This window comes from Oncorhynchus kisutch, linkage group LG7 (assembly GCF_002021735.2).
Source record: "Oncorhynchus kisutch isolate 150728-3 linkage group LG7, Okis_V2, whole genome shotgun sequence".
Classification (NCBI taxonomy): domain Eukaryota; kingdom Metazoa; phylum Chordata; class Actinopteri; order Salmoniformes; family Salmonidae; genus Oncorhynchus; species Oncorhynchus kisutch.
In genome coordinates, this window is record NC_034180.2 from 52,717,249 (window position 1) to 52,736,845 (window position 19,597).

General features: G+C 42.6%; 1 protein-coding gene across 6 annotated transcripts in view; it reads left to right on the forward strand.

Annotated features, from left to right (window-relative positions):
- The window catches only part of pacs2 (phosphofurin acidic cluster sorting protein 2), a 105,588-nt gene that overhangs the window by 39,333 nt on the left and 46,658 nt on the right, over window positions 1–19,597 (forward strand). For 4 of the 6 annotated variants that reach the window (XM_031829323.1, XM_031829320.1, XM_031829318.1 and 1 more), the window contains exons 2-4: window positions 10,274–10,361; window positions 12,647–12,736; window positions 17,245–17,370. In XM_031829323.1, coding sequence (XP_031685183.1) covers window positions 10,274–10,361; window positions 12,647–12,736; window positions 17,245–17,370 — 304 coding nt within the window. Of the gene's footprint in view, window positions 1–10,273; window positions 10,362–12,646; window positions 12,737–13,404; window positions 14,681–17,244; window positions 17,371–17,394; window positions 18,607–19,597 lie in introns of those variants that run through there. The other 2 variants (XM_031829321.1, XM_031829322.1) reach the window with 2 other exon arrangements.

Below are 19,597 nucleotides of genomic sequence, written 5' to 3' on the forward strand. Positions count from 1 at the left end.
ATGCTGAGTTGCATCCAAAGAACACCATACCTACTGTGAAGCATGGGGGTGGAAACATCATGCTTTGGGGCTGTTTTTCTGCAAAGGGACCAGGACGACTGATCCGTGTAAAGGAAAGAATGAATGGGGCCATGTATTGTGAGATTTTGAGTGAAAACCTCCTTCCATCAGCAAGGGCATTGAAGATGAAACGTGGCTGGATCTTTCAGCATGACAATGATCCCAAACACACCACCCGGCAACGAAGGAGTGGCTTCGTCAGAAGCATTTCAAGGTCCTGGAGTGGCCTAGCCAGTCTCCAGATCTCAACCCCATAGAAAATCTTTGGAGGGAGTTGAAAGTCCGTGTTGCCCAGCAACAGCCCCAAAACATCACTGCTCTAGAGGAGATCTGAATGGAGGAATGGGCCAAAATACCAGCAACAGTGTGTGAAAACCTTGTGAAGACTTATAGAAAACGTTTGACCTCTGTCATTGCCAACAAAGGGTATATAACAAAGTATTGAGGTAAACTTTTGTTATTGACCAAATACTTATTTTCCACCATAATTTGCTAATAAATTCATTAAAAATCCTACAATGTGATTTTCTGGATTTTTCTCATTTTGTCTGTCATAGTTGAAGTGTACCTATGATGTAAATTACAGGCCTCTCTCATCTTTTTAAGTGGGAGAACTTGCACAATTGGTGGCTGACTAAATTCTTTTTTGCCCCACTGTACATTGTGGTTCATTGATACTGTCATTAACTTGGTTCATTGATGCTGTCATTAACGTGGTTCATTGATACTGTCATTAACGTGGTTCATTGATGCTGTCATTAACTTGGTTCATTGATGCTGTCATTAACGTGGTTCATTGATACTGTCATTAACGTGGTTCATTGATGCTGTCATTAACGTGGTTCATTGATACTGTCATTAACGTGGTTCATTGATACTGTCATTAACATGGTTCATTGATACTGTCATTAACGTGGTTTTTCAGTAATTATGCATAATACTTATTGAATGCGCATTTGCTGTTTAATTACTTCATCATCTGATCCAGTGTCGGCAGGGTAGCCTAGTGGTTAGAGCGTTGGACTAGTAACCGGAAGGTTGTGAGTTCAAACCCCCGAGCTGACAAGGTACAAATCTGTCGTTCTGCCCCTGAACAGGCAGTTAACCCCACTGTTCCCAGGCCGTCATTGAAAATAAGAATGTGTTCTTAACTGACTTGCCTGGTTAAATAAAAGGTAAAATAAAAAATCGGAAGGTTGTGAGTTCAAACCCCCGAGCTGACAAGGTACAAATCTGTCGTTCTGCCCCTGAACAGGCAGTTAACCCACTGTTCCTAGGCTGTCATTGAAAATAAGAATGTGTTCTTAACTGACTTGCCTGGTTAAATAAAGGATAAATAAAGGTTAAATAAAGGTATAAAAAAAAAAATCCAAGTAGGAATTTTGTGAATGACAGTCGAAGGAAGAACAACTGCTGTGATAGAGCATGCTGGGAAAAAAAAGGTGTTCGTGAGGAATGTCTGGAATATGTTGTCGTCTCATTCGTTACACCGGTGTAGACAGCTGTGTTTGGATCCACGTTGGATCTAACATCCCTAGTGAATGGATGTTTAAGCATCTGTTGTTGTCGGCTGTAACGATGTTCGTCTGATGAAGAAGGAGTAGGCCAAAGCGCAGTGTTCATATTTCCTTTAATAAACTGAACACTAAATACAACAGAACAAGAGAATAAATGAAAACTGAAACAGTCCCGTATGGTGCAAACACTGAAACGGAAAACAACAACCCACAAACACAGGTGGGAAAACAGGCTGCCTATCAGAGACAACGATTGACAGCTGCCTCTGATTGGGAACCATACCAGGCCAAACACCTAGAAATATAACACACAGAACAAAACAGAATGCTCACGCCCTGACCAAACTAAAATATAGACATAAAAAAAAGGAACTAAGGTCAGGACGTGACATCGGCTTGATTTACAGCATGGTATCTATCGGGTGGATTTTAACAGAGAAAGCTTCGAGGTAATATTTTTGTTTTACATACCATTTTGGAAATGTTGGTCCCAATGTCACACATTGGCCCTATTTATTTACAGGAAGACCCATATTAAGATCCAGGTTTCTTTTTCAAATGAGCACTGTAATGTTATGTGGCCCCCCACCCCCCCCCCCCCCCCACCCCACCCCACCCCGCCCTCCTACCTATAATGTGTACTGTTAGAAGGATTTTAAACGTACAGATCCTTCAGAAAGTAGTCACGCACCTTGACCTTTTCCACATTTTGTTGTGTTACAGCCTGAATTTACAATCGATTTAAATTGTTTTTTTTTTTTTTTTTTCACTGGTTGGTTGACACACAATCACCCCATAATGTGGAATTATGTTTTTCAAAATGTTTACAAAATTTAATACAAAATGAAAAAACAGATGTCTTGAGTCAATACGTTTTCAACCCCTTTCATTGTTCTATCACGGAGCTGGAGTAAATGACATTACTAAGCTGCTCCCGAATGGACTACATCAGGACATGGACATTGATTCTATCCTAGTCCATGTGGGTTTTAAAATGACAATATGAAGGGCAGCTCTGAACAGTTGAAACTGAATTTTTAAAGAGCTGATTGACTACCTGCTAGACACCAATAAAAGAGCCATCATATCTGGCTCTGTGCCCTTCTCTGAATCATGGCATTGAACTCTTTAGCAGGAGTCTCTCTCTTAACAACTGGCTACGTGGTTATTGCAGCTCAATGGGTGTAACAACAATGGGGAAAGTAATTCTGCTTTCAACGTTGGATGAACTTGTAAACTCTCTTTCAACAAAATGACCCTTGAATGTTTTGGTACCTACCGGAGAGCTCTTCTTGGTCTACACCCATTCAGCATCGTTCACACCCTGTTAAGCTTTTAGCCCCACCCATTCAACATCGTTCACACCCTGTTAAGATTTAGCCCCACCCATTCAGCATCGTTCACACCCTGTTAAGATTTAGCCCCACCCATTCAGCAACGTTCACACCCTGTTAAGATTTAGCCCCACCCATTCAGCATCGTTCACACCCTGTTAAGATTTAGCCCCACCCATTCAGCATCTTTCACACCCTGTTAAGCTTTAGCCCCACCCATTCAGCATCGTTCACACCCTGTTAAGATTTAGCCCCACCCATTCAGCATCTTTCACACCCTGTTAAGCTTTAGCCCCACCCATCTCTTTAAGGATTCACATGTGAGGTCATGTACTAAACAACCAAAGACTTCAAGACTAAAGGCTGGTTTATACTACAGGTGTGTTCATACAATTAATCTGGAGTGCCAGTGCGCTCTGGACATTCGTAAACTGTGTTGTCAGATTGTCCGTTGGTAAATTCAGAGTGTTGTCAGATTGTCCGTTGGTAAATTCAGAGTGTTGTCAGACTGTCCGTTGGTAAATTCAGAGTGTTGTCAGATTGTCCGTTAGTAAATTCAGAGTGTTGTCAGTTTGGCCGTTGGTAAATTCAGAGTGTTGTCAGACTGTCCGTTGGTAAATTCAGAGTGTTGTCAGACTGTCCGTTGGTAAATTCAGAGTGTTGTCAGACTGTCCGTTGATAAATTCAGAGTGTTGTCAGACTGTCCGTTGGTAAATTCAGAGTGTTGTCAGATTGTCCGTTGGTAAATTCAGAGTGTTGTCAGATTGTCCTTTGGTAAATTCAGAGTGTTGTCAGATTGTCCGTTGGTAAATTCAGAGCGTTGTCAGATTGTCCGTTGGTAAATTCAGAGCGTTGTCAGATTGTCCTTTGGTAAATTCAGAGCGTTGTCAGATTGTCCGTTGGTAAATTCAGAGCGTTGTCAGATTGTCCTTTGGTAAATTCAGAGCGTTGTCAGACTGTCCGTTGGTAAATTCAGAGTGTTGTCAGATTGTCCGTTGGTAAATTCAGAGTGTTGTCAGATTGTCCTTTGGTAAATTCAGAGTGTTGTCAGATTGTCCGTTGGTAAATTCAGAGCGTTGTCAGATTGTCCGTTGGTAAATTCAGAGTGTTGTCAGACTGTCCGTTGGTAAATTCAGAGTGTTGTCAGTTTGTCCGTTGGTAAATTCAGAGTGTTGTCAGACTGTCCGTTGGTAAATTCAGAGTGTTGTCAGACTGTCCGTTGGTAAATTCAGAGTGTTGTCAGACTGTCCGTTGGTAAATTCAGAGTGTTGTCAGATTGTCCGTTGGTAAATTCAGAGCGTTGTCAGATTGTCCGTTGGTAAATTCAGAGTGTTGTCAGATTGTCCGTTGGTAAATTCAGAGCGTTGTCAGATTGTCCGTTGGTAAATTCAGAGTGTTGTCAGACTGTCCGCTGGTAAATTCAGAGTGTTGTCAGACTGTCCGTTGGTAAATTCAGAGTGTTGTCAGACTGTCCGTTGGTAAATTCAGAACGTTGTCAGTTTGGCCGTTGGTAAATTCAGAGTGTTGTCAGACTGTCTGTTGGTAAATTCAGAGTGTTGTCAGATTGTCCGTTGGTAAATTCAGAGCGTTGTCAGATTGTCCGTTGGTAAATTCAGAGTGTTGTCAGACTGTCCGTTGGTAAATTCAGAGTGTTGTCAGACTGTCCGTTGGTAAATTCAGAGTGTTGTCAGACTGTCCGTTGGTAAATTCAGAACGTTGTCAGTTTGGCCGTTGGTAAATTCAGAGTGTTGTCAGACTGTCTGTTGGTAAATTCAGAACGTTGTCAGTTTGGCCGTTGGTAAATTCAGAGCGGTTCGCTCTCGGAGCGTTCAGAGCCACACTGGACACTCTGGCCGAGGAGTGTGGTTTGATCCGAGCGTTCTGACCTAACAGCAGCAGTCAAGCACCCAAGCTAACTGGCTAACGTTGGCTAGCTTGTCACCTACTTACAGACACAAATGAGAGAACACTTCACTCTGACCATTTTACTCTCCCTGGCAGAGCTGGTTAGGCTGTTTTCATGTTATCCAGAGCGTTGGTGAATGTGACTGTGCTGCTGGCAACAATTTAATTACGCTTTTTTTTGGCCAACGTTTACTGACACCGGCCATATTCAATGGGTGTTGAGCGTTCGTAAATTTGTCAGTTAATCTGTGCTCTGGCTCTGAAATTACGTCTATCGACAGTTGTTGCAGTGACATCATAAGCATTCTGTTGAAATAGTTACTTGCATAGCAGAGTCTTGTGTTTAGACACGTAGCTAGCTAGCTAAACAACCATAATCCCAACTCATAACGTTACTACCCTGCATGAATCTGCAGGTAACTAGCCAACCAGGTTCAATGTTAGCTAGCTAACATGAGGCTATATTTAGCAATGCAAATGGTTCTGAGATACTAATATTACTGCACAGATCATACACGTAACGTTAGCTAGTGAGCCAGCTAGCTAGCTAACAGTACTCTTTAACTTGAAATGAAAACGACTTTCTGACTAAATTAGAAACGTGTAATATCTGACAATGTAGTGTGGTGTGGTGTGGTGTGTAATGAGGAGCAACCAGACGCTGCTGGTCTGTGGTGTGTAATGAGGAGCAACCAGACGCTGCTGGTCTGTGGTGTGTAATGAGGAGCAACCAGACGCTGCTGGTCTGTGGTGTGTAATGAGGAGCAACCAGACGCTGCTGGTCTGTGGTGTGTAATGAGGAGCAACCAGACGCTGCTGGTCTGTGGTGTGTAATGAGGAGCAACCAGACGCTGCTGGTCTGTGGTGTGTAATGAGGAGCAACCAGACGCTGCTGGTCTGTGGTGTGTAATGAGGAGCAACCAGACGCTGCTGGTCTGTGGTGTGTAATGAGGAGCAACCAGACGCTTCTGGTCTGTGGTGTGTAATGAGGAGCAACCAGACGCTGCTGGTCTGTGGTGTGTAATGAGGAGCAACCAGACGCTGCTGGTCTGTGGTGTGTAATGAGGAGCAACCAGACGCTGCTGGTCTGTGGTGTGTAATGAGGAGCAACCAGACGCTGCACTTGACACATTTATGCAATTGCTCATCCCAGTTACTAATAAGCAATGCACTCATTAAGAAAATGACTGTAAAAACTGTTAAATCCCTGTTGATTGATGAGGAATTAAAAAATATATAGAGTTGAGAGGGATGAGGCAAAAGGAATGGCAAGTAAAATCAGGCAGCCGATTGGCCAACGGACTGCAAACTGAGAAGTCATGTGACTAAACTGAATTAAAAAGAAGAAGAAACTACACTAATGAAGCAAAGATAAATGACATTAAAAATGATTAATGACATTTTTGGGAAAAAAGGCAAACTCGGCTCCATCATCCATTGAATCAGATGGCTCGTTCATTACAAAACCAACTGATATTGCCAACTACTTTAATGATTTCTTCATTGGCAAGATTAGCACATTTAGGCATGACGTGCCAGCAACAAAGGCTGACACTACACATCCAAGTATATCGGACCAAATGATGAAAAACAAGCATTGTAAGTGAGTGCGTGAAGAGGTGAAAACATTATTGTTGTCAATCAACAATGACAAGCCACCGGGGTCTGACAACTTGGATGGAAAATGACTGAGGATAATAGCGGACGATATTGCTACTCCTATTTGCCATATCTTCAATTTAAGCCTACTATAAAGTGAGTGTGTGCCCTCAGGCCTGGAGGGAAGCTGAAGTCATTCCTCTACCTAAGAATAGTAAAGCCCCCTTTACGGGCTCAAATAGTCGACCAATCAGCCTGTTACCAACCCTTAGAAAAGTTTGGGGAAAAATGGTGTTTGACCAGATACAATGCTATATTACAGTAAACAAATACTAGTGTTTAACATGATTTTTGAATGACTACCTCATCTCTGTACCCCACACATGCAATAATCTGTAAGGTCACTCAGTCGAACAGTGAATTTCAAACAGATTCAACCACAAAGACCAGGGAGGTTTTCCAATGCCTCGCAAAGAAGGCCACCTATTGGTAGATTTTTAAAACCAGACATCGAATAGCCCTTTGAGAATGGTGTAGTTATTTATTACACTTTGGATGGTGTATCAGTACACCCAGTCACTACAAAGATACAGGCGTCCTTCCTAACTCAGTTGCCGGAGAGGAAGGAAACCGCTCAGGGATTTCACCATAAGGCCAATGTTGACTTTAAAACAGATACAGAGTTTAATGGCTGTGATAGGAGAACTGAAGATGGATCAACAACATTGTAATTACCCCACAATACTAACCTAAATTACAGAATGAAAAGAAGGAAGCCTGGCCAGAATACAAATATTCCGAAACATGCATCCTGTTTGCAACAAGGCACTAAAGTAAAACTGCAAAAAATATGGCAAACCAATTAATTGTCCTAAATACAAAGTGTTATGTTTGGTTCAAATCCAATACAACACATTATTGAGTACCACTCTCTATATTTTCAAGCATAGTGGTGGCTGCATCATGTTATGAGTATGCTTGTAATCTTTAAGGACTGTGTGGAGTTTTTCAGGATAAAAAATAAATTGAATGGAGCTAAGCACAGGCAAAGCACATGGTTGAATAAAGATTATAGTAGTATTTATTCATTCATATTTTGTGTAGACACCCTTAGTTAGCATCAAGCAATACTATCAAGTCCAGCTTTTTGAACAAGGTCTGTGTACCAATTTCTGTTTTTTGTTTTCTCATTTCTTTAGACAACTCAGTTTCTTTTTTTTTCTTTTTCTTTTCATTTAAGTGCTGTGGTTTTTGGATGGAAATTGGACAGTTAGCCTATCACAGTCAGTTCATGCATAAGTCGGATTCAAAAATGGTCACGAGTAGGAGTCTTGTTCAGTAGAGAGTTGAGATAACACTAGACTACTTAGCCTTTTCCATGAAATGATCACTGTCAGAAGACTTGTGGGTTGGGATGACATCCTCTGATTCATGTCTTCTGGGTTATTGGTTAAACACAGTTGATGACGGCATGAGGGGTTCCACAGGTCTACAGGGTTTAACTGTCGATCATCCCGTTTACCCAACATGAAACTGTTTGATTATTTAAACAACTTTCAGACTAATAACAACTTACAGACTAATAACAACTTTCAGACTAATAACAACTTTCAGACTAATAACAACTTTCAGACTAATAACAACTTACAGACTAATAACAACTTACAGACTAATAACAACTTTCAGACTAATAACAACTTTCAGACTAATAACAACTTTCAGACTAATAACAACTTTCAGACTAATAACAACTTTCAGACTAATAACAACTTAGACTAATAACAACTTACAGACTAATAACAACTTACAGACTAATAACAACTTACAGACTAATAACAACTTACAGACTAATAACAACTTACAGACTAATAACAACTTACAGACGAATTACTTTCAGACTAATAACAACTTTCAGACTAATAACAACTTTCAGACTAATAACAACTTTCAGACTAATAACAACTTTCAGACGAATTACTTTCAGACTAATAACAACTTTCAGACTAATAACAACTTTCAGACTAATAACAACTTACAGACTAATAACAACTTACAGACTAATAACAACTTTCAGACTAATAACAACTTACAGACTAATAACAACTTTCAGACTAATAACAACTTTCAGACTAATAACAACTTTCAGACTAATAACAACTTTCAGACTAATAACAACTTTCAGACTAATAACAACTTTCAGACTAATAACAACTTTCAGACTAATAACAACTTTCAGACTAATAACAACTTACAGACTAATAACAACTTACAGACTAATAACAACTTTCAGACTAATAACAACTTTCAGACTAATAACAACTTTCAGACTAATAACAACTTTCAGACTAATAACAACTTTCAGACTAATAACAACTTTCAGACTAATAACAACTTTCAGACTAATAACAACTTTCAGACTAATAACAACTTACAGACTAATAACAACTTAGACTAATAACAACTTACAGACTAATAACAACTTACAGACTAATAACAACTTACAGACTAATAACAACTTACAGACTAATAACAACTTTCAGACTAATAACAACTTTCAGACTAATAACAACTTTCAGACTAATAACAACTTACAGACTAATAACAACTTACAGACTAATAACAACTTACAGACTAATAACAACTTACAGACTAATAACAACTTTCAGACTAATAACAACTTACAGACTAATAACAACTTTCAGACTAATAACAACTTACAGACTAATAACAACTTACAGACTAATAACAACTTACAGACTAATAACAACTTTCAGACTAATAACAACTTACAGACTAATAACAACTTACAGACTAATAACAACTTACAGACTAATAACAACTTTCAGACTAATAACAACTTTCAGACTAATAACAACTTTCAGACTAATAACAACTTACAGACTAATAACAACTTACAGACTAATAACAACTTTCAGACTAATAACAACTTTCAGACTAATAACAACTTACAGACTAATAACAACTTTCAGACTAATAACAACTTTCAGACTAATAACAACTTACAGACTAATAACAACTTACAGACTAATAACAACTTACAGACTAATAACAACTTAGACTAATAACAACTTACAGACGAATTACTTTCAGACTAATAACAACTTTCAGACTAATAACAACTTTCAGACTAATAACAACTTACAGACGAATTACTTTCAGACTAATAACAACTTAGACTAATAACTTACAGACTAATACCAACTTTCAGACTAATAACAACTTACAGACTAATAACAACTTACAGACTAATAACAACTTACAGACTAATAACAACTTACAGACTAATAACAACTTACAGACGAATTACTTTCAGACTAATAACAACTTAGACTAATAACTTACAGACTAATAACAACTTTCAGACTAATAACAACTTAGACTAATAACAACTTTCAGACTAATAACAACTTACAGACTAATAACAACTTAGACTAATAACAACTTTCAGACTAATAACAACTTACAGACTAATAACAACTTTCAGACTAATAACAACTTTCAGACTAATAACAACTTACAGACTAATTACAACTTACAGACTAATAACAACTTACAGACGTATAACAATTTACAGACTAATAACTTTCAGACTAATTACTTTCAGACTAACAACAACTTTCAGACTAATAGACTTGATGAAGGTTTGGGTTTCTATGTTTATGGGCGGCTAACATGGCTGTGCTTTGACTGTGAATGATCTGTTTACTCAAACATTGTAATATTATAAAGGTCTGTCTGTCTGCCTGCCGGTCTGTCTGCCTGCCGGTCTTTTGTGGGGGTTCTCTGTGTGTGCGTTAGAGACCAGTTGTAATTTTGTCTCTTATCGTCTGTGTGCAGGTTGTGCAGTCTGACTCTGAAGAGGTTGGTGGTCCTGAGGGAGCTGGATAAGGAGCTCATCTCTGTGGTCATCGCTGTCAAAATCCAGGTATGACCATCGCGTTCTCCTTCAGAAACACCTCACATGGCTGGAGGTACGACAGGGACACACCCGGATGCAATATCTACACATACTGTACACACACTATAAATGCTGCATTTACACACAGAGCTCACACATACATGTCAGAAAGTAGTCAGACCCCTTGACTTTTCCCACATTTTGTTTACGTTTTATAGACTTATTCTAAAATTGATTAAATTGTTTTTCCCCCTCATCAATCTACACACAATACCCTATAATGACATCACAATACCCTATAATGACATCACAATACCCTATAATGACATCACAATACCCTATAATGACATCACAATACCCTATAATGACATCACAATACCCTATAATGACATCACAATACCCTATAATGACAAAGCAAAAACAGGTTTTTGGAAATGTTTTCCAAAAAATAAATAAACAGAAATATGACGTTTCCATAAGTATTCAGACCTTTTACTCAGTGCTTTGTTAAAGCACCTTTGGTAGTGATTACAGCCTAGAGTCTTCTTGGGTATGGCGCTACAAGCTTGGCACACCTGTATTTGGGGAGTTTCTCCCATCCTTCTCTGCAGATCCTCTCAAGCTCTGTCAGGTTGGATAGGGGGCTTCGCTGCACAGCTTTTTTCAGGACTCTCCAGAGATGTTAGATCTCTTGTCCCGAAGCCACTCCTGCGTTGTCTTGGCTGTGTGCTTAGGCTCATTGTCTTGTTGGAAGGTGAACCGTCACCCCAGTCTGAGGTCCTGAGCGCTCTGGAGCAGGTTTCCACTATCCAAGTATCTCTCTGTACTTTGCTCCGTTCATCTTTCCTTCGATCCTGACTAGTCTCCCAGTCCCTGCAGCTGAAAAACCTCCCCACAGCTTGACGCTGCCACCACCATGCTTCACAGTAGGGATGGTGCCAGGTTTCCTCCAGATGTGACACTTGGCATTCAGGCCAAAGAGTTCATTCTTGGTTTCATCAGACCAGATCATCTTGTTTCTCATGGTCTGAGAGTCCTTAAGGTACATTTTGGAAAATTCCAAGCGGGCTGTCATGCACTTTTTTACTAAGGAATGGCTTCTGTCTGGCCAGTCTACCATAAAGGCCTGATTGGTGGAGTGCTGCAGAGATGGTTGTTCTTCTGGAAGGTTCTCCCATCTCCATAGAGGAACTCTAGAGCTCTGTCAGAGTGACCATCGGGTTCTTGGTCACCTCCCTGACCAAGACCCTTCTCCCGCGATTACTCAGTTTGGCCAGGCAGCCAGCTCTAGGAAGAGTCTTGGTGGTTCCAAACTTCTTCCATTTAAGAATGATGGAGGCCACTGTGTTCTTGGGGACCTTCAATGCTGCAGACATTTTTTGGTACCCTTCCCCAGATTTGTGCCTCGACTCAATCCTGTCTCGGAGCTCTACGGACAATTCCTTCGACCTCATGGCTTGGTTTTTCTCTAACATTCACTGTCAACTGTGGGACCTTTATATAGACAGGTGTGTGCCTTTCTGAATTCATCACAGGTGGACTTCAATCAAGTTGTAGAAACATCTCAAGGATGATCCATGGAAACAGGATTCACCTGAGCTCAATTTTGAGTCTCATAGCAAAGGGTCTGAATACTTAAGTCAATAAGGTATATGTGTTTAAAAAAAAATGTATTTATACAATTGCAAACATTTCTACAAACCTGTCGCTTTGTCATTATGAGGTATTGTGATGTCATTATGAGGTATTGTGATGTCATTATGAGGTATTGTGATTATGAGGTATTGCGATGTCATTATGGGGTATTGTGATGTCATCATGGGGTATTGTGACGTCATTATGAGGTATTGAGTGTTGATTGATTGAGGAAATCATTTAATTTAATCAATTTTAGAATTCAGGCTGTAACGTAACAAAATGTGGAAAAAGAGTCCAGGGGGTCTGAATTCTTTCTGAATGCACTATACTGTATATCCTGTATGTACACTGCATGTCACACACATCCTGTCAGACAAATGCTATTCAACCTGGCTGATGTTTTTTCCCCGTGCATCACTTTCCCCTGCTTCCTCTACTGGTGCCTGCTGGTTGAATATTAGAGCTTTGTAGAGCATTGCTTAATTTAACATGCAAGCCGAGATAATACCTTTCAGATTTATTTGTTTCTTTTTTTTAAACATGACTTATAAAACGTAATCCTATGCAACATTAAGCTATTAAAAACAGTTATTTCACTGCACCATTACGGCATAAAACAGTCAAATCCTGGATAATGGAAATGAGTGCTGGTCTGATGTGATTCCTTTCCCTAGGGTTCCAAGAGGATCCTGAGGTCCCATGAGATAGTGCTGCCCCCTAGTGGCTCAGTGGAGACTGACTTGGCTCTCACCTTCTCACTGCAGGTAAACACTAGACAGACTGACCTGGCTCTCACCTTCTCACTGCAGGTAAACACTAGATAGACAGACTGACCTGGCTCTCACCTTCTCACTGCAGGTAAACACTATATAGACAGACTGACTTGGCTCTCACCTTCTCACTGCAGGTAAACACTAGATAGACAGACTGACCTGGCTCTCACCTTCTCACTGCAGGTAAACACTAGATAGACAGACTGACCTGGCTCTCACCTTCTCACTGCAGGTAAACACTATATAGACAGACTGACCTGGCTCTCACCTTCTCACTGCAGGTAAACACTAGATAGACAGACTGACCTGGCTCTCACCTTCTCACTGCAGGTAAACACTAGACAGACTGACCTGGCTCTCACCTTCTCACTGCAGGTAAACACTAGATAGACAGACTGACCTGGCTCTCACCTTCTCACTGCAGGTAAACACTAGATAGACAGACTGACCTGGCTCTCACCTTCTCACTGCAGGTAAACACTATATAGACAGACTGACTTGGCTCTCACCTTCTCACTGCAGGTAAACACTAGATAGACAGACTGACCTGGCTCTCACCTTCTCACTGCAGGTAAACACTAGATAGACAGACTGACTTGGCTCTCACCTTCTCACTGCAGGTAAACACTATATAGACAGACTGACTTGGCTCTCACCTTCTCACTGCAGGTAAACACTAGATAGACAGACTGACCTGGCTCTCACCTTCTCACTGCAGGTAAACACTAGATAGACAGACTGACTTGGCTCTCACCTTCTCACTGCAGGTAAACACTAGATAGACAGACTGACCTGGCTCTCACCTTCTCACTGCAGGTAAACACTAGATAGACAGACTGACCTGGCTCTCACCTTCTCACTGCAGGTAAACACTAGATAGACAGACTGACTTGGCTCTCACCTTCTCACTGCAGGTAAACACTAGATAGACAGACTGACCTGGCTCTCACCTTCTCACTGCAGGTAAACACTAGATAGACAGACTGACCTGGCTCTCACCTTCTCACTGCAGGTAAACACTAGATAGACAGACTGACTTGGCTCTCACCTTCTCACTGCAGGTAAACACTAGATAGACAGACTGACCTGGCTCTCACCTTCTCACTGCAGGTAAACACTAGATAGACAGACTGACCTGGCTCTCACCTTCTCACTGCAGGTAAACACTAGATAGACTGACCTGGCTCTCACCTTCTCACTGCAGGTAAACACTAGATAGACAGACTGACCTGGCTCTCACCTTCTCACTGCAGGTAAACACTAGATAGACTGACCTGGCTCTCACCTTCTCACTGCAGGTAAACACTAGATAGACAGACTGACCTGGCTCTCACCTTCTCACTGCAGGTAAACACTAGATAGACAGACTGACCTGGCTCTCACCTTCTCACTGCAGGTAAACACTATATAGACAGACTGACTTGGCTCTCACCTTCTCACTGCAGGTAAACACTAGATAGACAGACTGACCTGGCTCTCACCTTCTCACTGCAGGTAAACACTAGATAGACAGACTGACTTGGCTCTCACCTTCTCACTGCAGGTAAACACTATATAGACAGACTGACTTGGCTCTCACCTTCTCACTGCAGGTAAACACTAGATAGACAGACTGACCTGGCTCTCACCTTCTCACTGCAGGTAAACACTAGATAGACAGACTGACCTGGCTCTCACCTTCTCACTGCAGGTAAACACTAGATAGACAGACTGACCTGGCTCTCACCTTCTCACTGCAGGTAAACACTAGATAGACAGACTGACTTGGCTCTCACCTTCTCACTGCAGGTAAACACTAGATAGACAGACTGACCTGGCTCTCACCTTCTCACTGCAGGTAAACACTAGATAGACAGACTGACCTGGCTCTCACCTTCTCACTGCAGGTAAACACTAGATAGACAGACTGACTTGGCTCTCACCTTCTCACTGCAGGTAAACACTAGATAGACAGACTGACCTGGCTCTCACCTTCTCACTGCAGGTAAACACTAGATAGACAGACTGACCTGGCTCTCACCTTCTCACTGCAGGTAAACACTAGATAGACTGACCTGGCTCTCACCTTCTCACTGCAGGTAAACACTAGATAGACAGACTGACCTGGCTCTCACCTTCTCACTGCAGGTAAACACTAGATAGACTGACCTGGCTCTCACCTTCTCACTGCAGGTAAACACTAGATAGACAGACTGACCTGGCTCTCACCTTCTCACTGCAGGTAAACACTAGATAGACAGACTGACCTGGCTCTCACCTTCTCACTCTAGGTAAACACTCTAGATAAACATGTCTGTTGGCTTTTCTGCATATACAGTACCAGTCAAAAGGTTGGACACACCTACTCATTCAAGGGTTTTTCTTTATTTTTACTATTTTCTACATTGTAAAATAATAGTGAAGACGTCAAAACTATGAAATAATGCATATGGAATCATGTAGTAACCAAAAAAGTGTTAAACAAATCAAAAAATGTTTAATATTTTAGATTCCTCAAAGTAGCCACCTTGATGACCATGACCTTGATGACATCTTTGCACACTCTTGGTATTCTCTCAACCAGCTTCATGAGGTAGTCACCTGGAATGCATTTCAATTAACAGGTGTGCCTTGTTAAAAGTTAATTTGTGGAATTTCTTGCCTTCTTAATTAGTTTGAGCATTTTAGTTGTGTTGTGAAAAGGTAGGGTGATATACAGAAGATAGCCCTATTTGGTAAAAGACCAAGTCCATATTATGTTAAGAACAACTCACATAAGCAAAGAGAAATGACAGTCCATCATTACTTTAAGACATGAATGTCAGTCAATCATGAACATTTCAAGAACTGTTAAAGTTTCTTCAAGTGCAGTTGTAAAAACCATCAAGCGCTATAATGAAACTGGCTCTCATGAGGACCGCCACAGGAAAGGAAGACCCAGAGTTACCTCTGCTGCAGAGGATAAGTTCAAAAGAGTTACCTGCACCTCAGTAATTGCAGCCCAATTAAATGCTTCACAGAGTTCAAGTAACAGACACAACATCAACTGTTCAAGAGAAACCACTACTAAAGGACACCAATAAGAGGAAGAGACTTGCTTGGGCCGAGAAACACGAGCAATGGACATTAGACTGGGGGACATTAGACTGGGGACATTAGACTAGGGGACAATAGACCGGGGGACATTAGACTGGGGGACATTAGACTGGGGGACATTAGACTGGGGGACAATAGACTGGGGGACATTAGACTGGGGGACATTAGACTGGGGGACATTACACCGGGGACATTAGACTAGGGGACAATAGACTGGGGGACATTAGACCGGGGGACATTAGACTGGGGGACATCTGTCCTTTGGTCTGACTGATTCCATCCGGTTTGTGCTTTGTGGGACTATCATTTGTTTATCAACAGGACAATGACCCAAAACATACCTCCAGGCTGTGTAAGGGCTATTTGACCAAGAAGGAGAGTGATTGAGTGCTGCGCTGCATCAGATGACCTCGCCTCCACAATCACTGACCTCAACCCAATTGAGATGGTTTGGGATGAGTTGGACCGCAAAGTGAAGGAAAAGCAGCCAACAAGTGCTCAGCATATGTGGGAACTCCTTCAAGACTGTTGGAAAAGCATTCCTCATGACGCTGGATGAGAGAATGACAAGAGTGTTTCAAAGCTCTCATCAAGGCAAAGGGTGGCTACTTTGAAGAATCTCAATTATGAAAAATAAAATTAATTTGTTTAACACTTTTTTGGTTACTACATGATTCCATATGTGTTTTATCAAAGTTTTGATGTCTTCACTATTATTATACAATGTAAAACATTTGTAAAAAAAATTAAGAAAAACCCATGATTGAGTAGGTGTGTCCAAACCTCTGACTGGTACTGTATGTCAGAGTCAGCATCCGGCCCACTGCCCTATGACTTACCCTCATCCTATCTTCCCTGTCATGCCAACACTGTTCTATACTGTAGAAATATGTGGCAGGGCATTCCGGGTGGCGCAGTGGTCTAAGGCACAGCATCGCAGCGCTAGCTGTGCCACCAGAGACTCTGGGTTAGAGTCCAGGCTCTGTCGCAGCCGGCCACCACCGGGAGGTCCATGGGGAGACGCACAATTGTCCCAGCGTCGTCCGGGTTAGGGGAGGGCTTGGCTGGCAGGGATATCCTTGTCTCATCGCGCACTAGCGACTCCTGTGGCGGGCCGGGAGCAGTGCACGCTGACACGGTCGCCAGGTGTACGGTGTTTCCTCCGACACATTGGTGCGGCTGGCTTCTGGGTTAAGCGAGCAGTGTGTCAAGAAGCAGTGAGGCTTGGCTGGGTTGTGTTTCGGAGGACACACGGCTCTCGACCTTCGCCTCTCCCGAGTCCATATGGGAGTTGCAGCGATGAAACAAGACAGTAAATACGACCAATTGGAGACCACGAAAAAGGGGAGAGAAAAAAGGGTTAAAAAACAAAAATAGGTGGCTAATTCTTCTCTTTATTTTTACTGTTTTTCATCCATCCTCAGTACCCTCACTTCCTGAAGAGAGAGGGTAACAAGCTCCAGATCCTGCTGCAGAGGAGGAAGAGATACAAGAACAGGACTATCCTGGGATACAAGACCCTGGCTGTAGGAACCATCGATATGGCTGAGGTAGGAACACAATGAGACAAGACCCTGGCTGTAGGAACCATCGATATGGCTGAGGTAGGAACCATCGTTATGGTTGAGGTAGGAACATAATGAGACAAGACCCTGGCTGTAGGAACCATCGATATGGTTGAGGTAGGAACATAATGAGACAAGACCCTGGCTGTAGGAACCATCGATATGGCTGAGGTAGGAACATAATGAGACAAGACCCTGGCTGTAGGAACCATCGATATGGCTGAGGTAGGAACACAATGAGACAAGACCCTGGCTGTAGGAACTATCGATATGGCTGAGGTAGGAACCATCGATATGGCTGAGGTAGGAACCATCGATATGGCTGAGGTAGGAACATAATGAGACAAGACCCTGGCTGTAGGAACCATCGATATGGCTGAGGTAGGAACACAATGAGACAAGACCCTGGCTGTAGGAACTATCGATATGGCTGAGGTAGGAACCATCGATATGGCTGAGGTAGGAACACAATGAGAGAAGACCCTGGATGTAGGAACCATCGATATGGCTGAGGTAGGAACCATCGATATGGCTGAGGTAGGAACACAATGAGACAAGACCCTGGCTGTAGGAACCATCGATATGGCTGAGGTAGGAACACAATGAGACAAGACCCTGGCTGTAGGAACTATCGATATGGCTGAGGTAGGAACACAATGAGACAAGACCCTGGCTGTAGGAACCATCGATATGGCTGAGGTAGGAACCATCGATATGGCTGAGGTAGGAACATAATGAGAGAAGACCCTGGCTGTAGGAACCATCGATATGGCTGAGGTAGGAACCATCGATATGGCTGAGGTAGGAACCATCAATATGGCTGAGGTAGGCACATAATGAGAGAAGACCCTGGCTGTAGGAACCATCGATATGGCTGAGGTAGGAACCATCGATATGGCTGAGGTAGGAACCATCAATATGGCTGAGGTAGGCACATAATGAGAGAAGACCCTGGCTGTAGGAACCATCGATATGGCTGAGGTAGGAACACAATGAGACAAGACCCTGGCTGTAGGAACCATCGATATGGCTGAGGTAGGAACATAATGAGACAAGACCCTGGCTGTAGGAACCATCGATATGGCTGAGGTAGGAACATAATGAGACAAGACCCTGGCTGTAGGAACCATCGATATGGCTGAGGTAGGAACCATCGATATGGCTGAGGTAGGAACACAATGAGACAAGACCCTGGCTGTAGGAACCATCGATATGGCTGAGGTAGGAACACAGCCGTATTAGTAGTGTCTCTTTGGCATCCATGCTGTTTGTTGTGTGTACTGGGGTGCATTTATGAATGAATTCTCCTCAGAAGTCTTCCTCCGTCCTCTCCTCATCCCCAGTCATCCTCTGGGGACTGCGTCTGTGTCTGTCCTTCCCTCTGTAACTACCTCCTAACTCTCAGCTTAACGCCATCTGCCTGAACAAAGCCACACGGCTGTGTGAAGCACTAAAATGGCCGCCTCCGGCTCTGTGTGGCTCTAACTTCAAATCACTCTAGACCATCTCTGTCTAGAATGAGACAGAGAGAGAGAGACAGAGAGAGAGAGACAGAGAGAGACAGAGAGAGAGACAGAGAGAGAGAGAGACAGAGAGAGAGAGACAGAGAGAGAGAGCGACAGAGAGAGAGAGAGAGCGACAGAGAGAGAGAGAGAGCGGACAGAGAGAGAGAGCGACAGAGAGAGAGAGCGACAGAGAGAGAGAGAGAGCGACAGAGAGAGAGAGAGAGCGACAGAGAGAGAGAGAGAGCGACAGAGAGAGAGAGAGAGCGACAGAGAGAGAGAGAGAGCGACAGAGAGAGAGAGAGCGACAGAGAGAGAGAGAGAGCGACAGAGAGAGAGCGACAGAGAGAGAGAGAGAGCGACAGAGAGAGAGAGCGACAGAGAGAGAGAGAGCGACAGAGAGAGAGAGAGAGCGACAGAGAGAGAGAGAGAGCGACAGAGAGAGAGAGAGCGACAGAGAGAGAGAGCGACAGAGAGAGAGAGAGAGCGACAGAGAGAGAGAGAGAGCGACAGAGAGAGAGAGAGAACGACAGAGAGAGAGAACGACAGAGAGAGAGAGAGAGCGACAGAGAGAGAGAGAGCGACAGAGAGAGAGAGAGCGACAGAGAGAGAGAGAGAGCGACAGAGAGAGAGAGAGAGCGACAGAGAGAGAGAGAGAGCGACAGAGAGAGAGAGAGCGACAGAGAGAGAGAGCGAGAGAGAGAGCGACA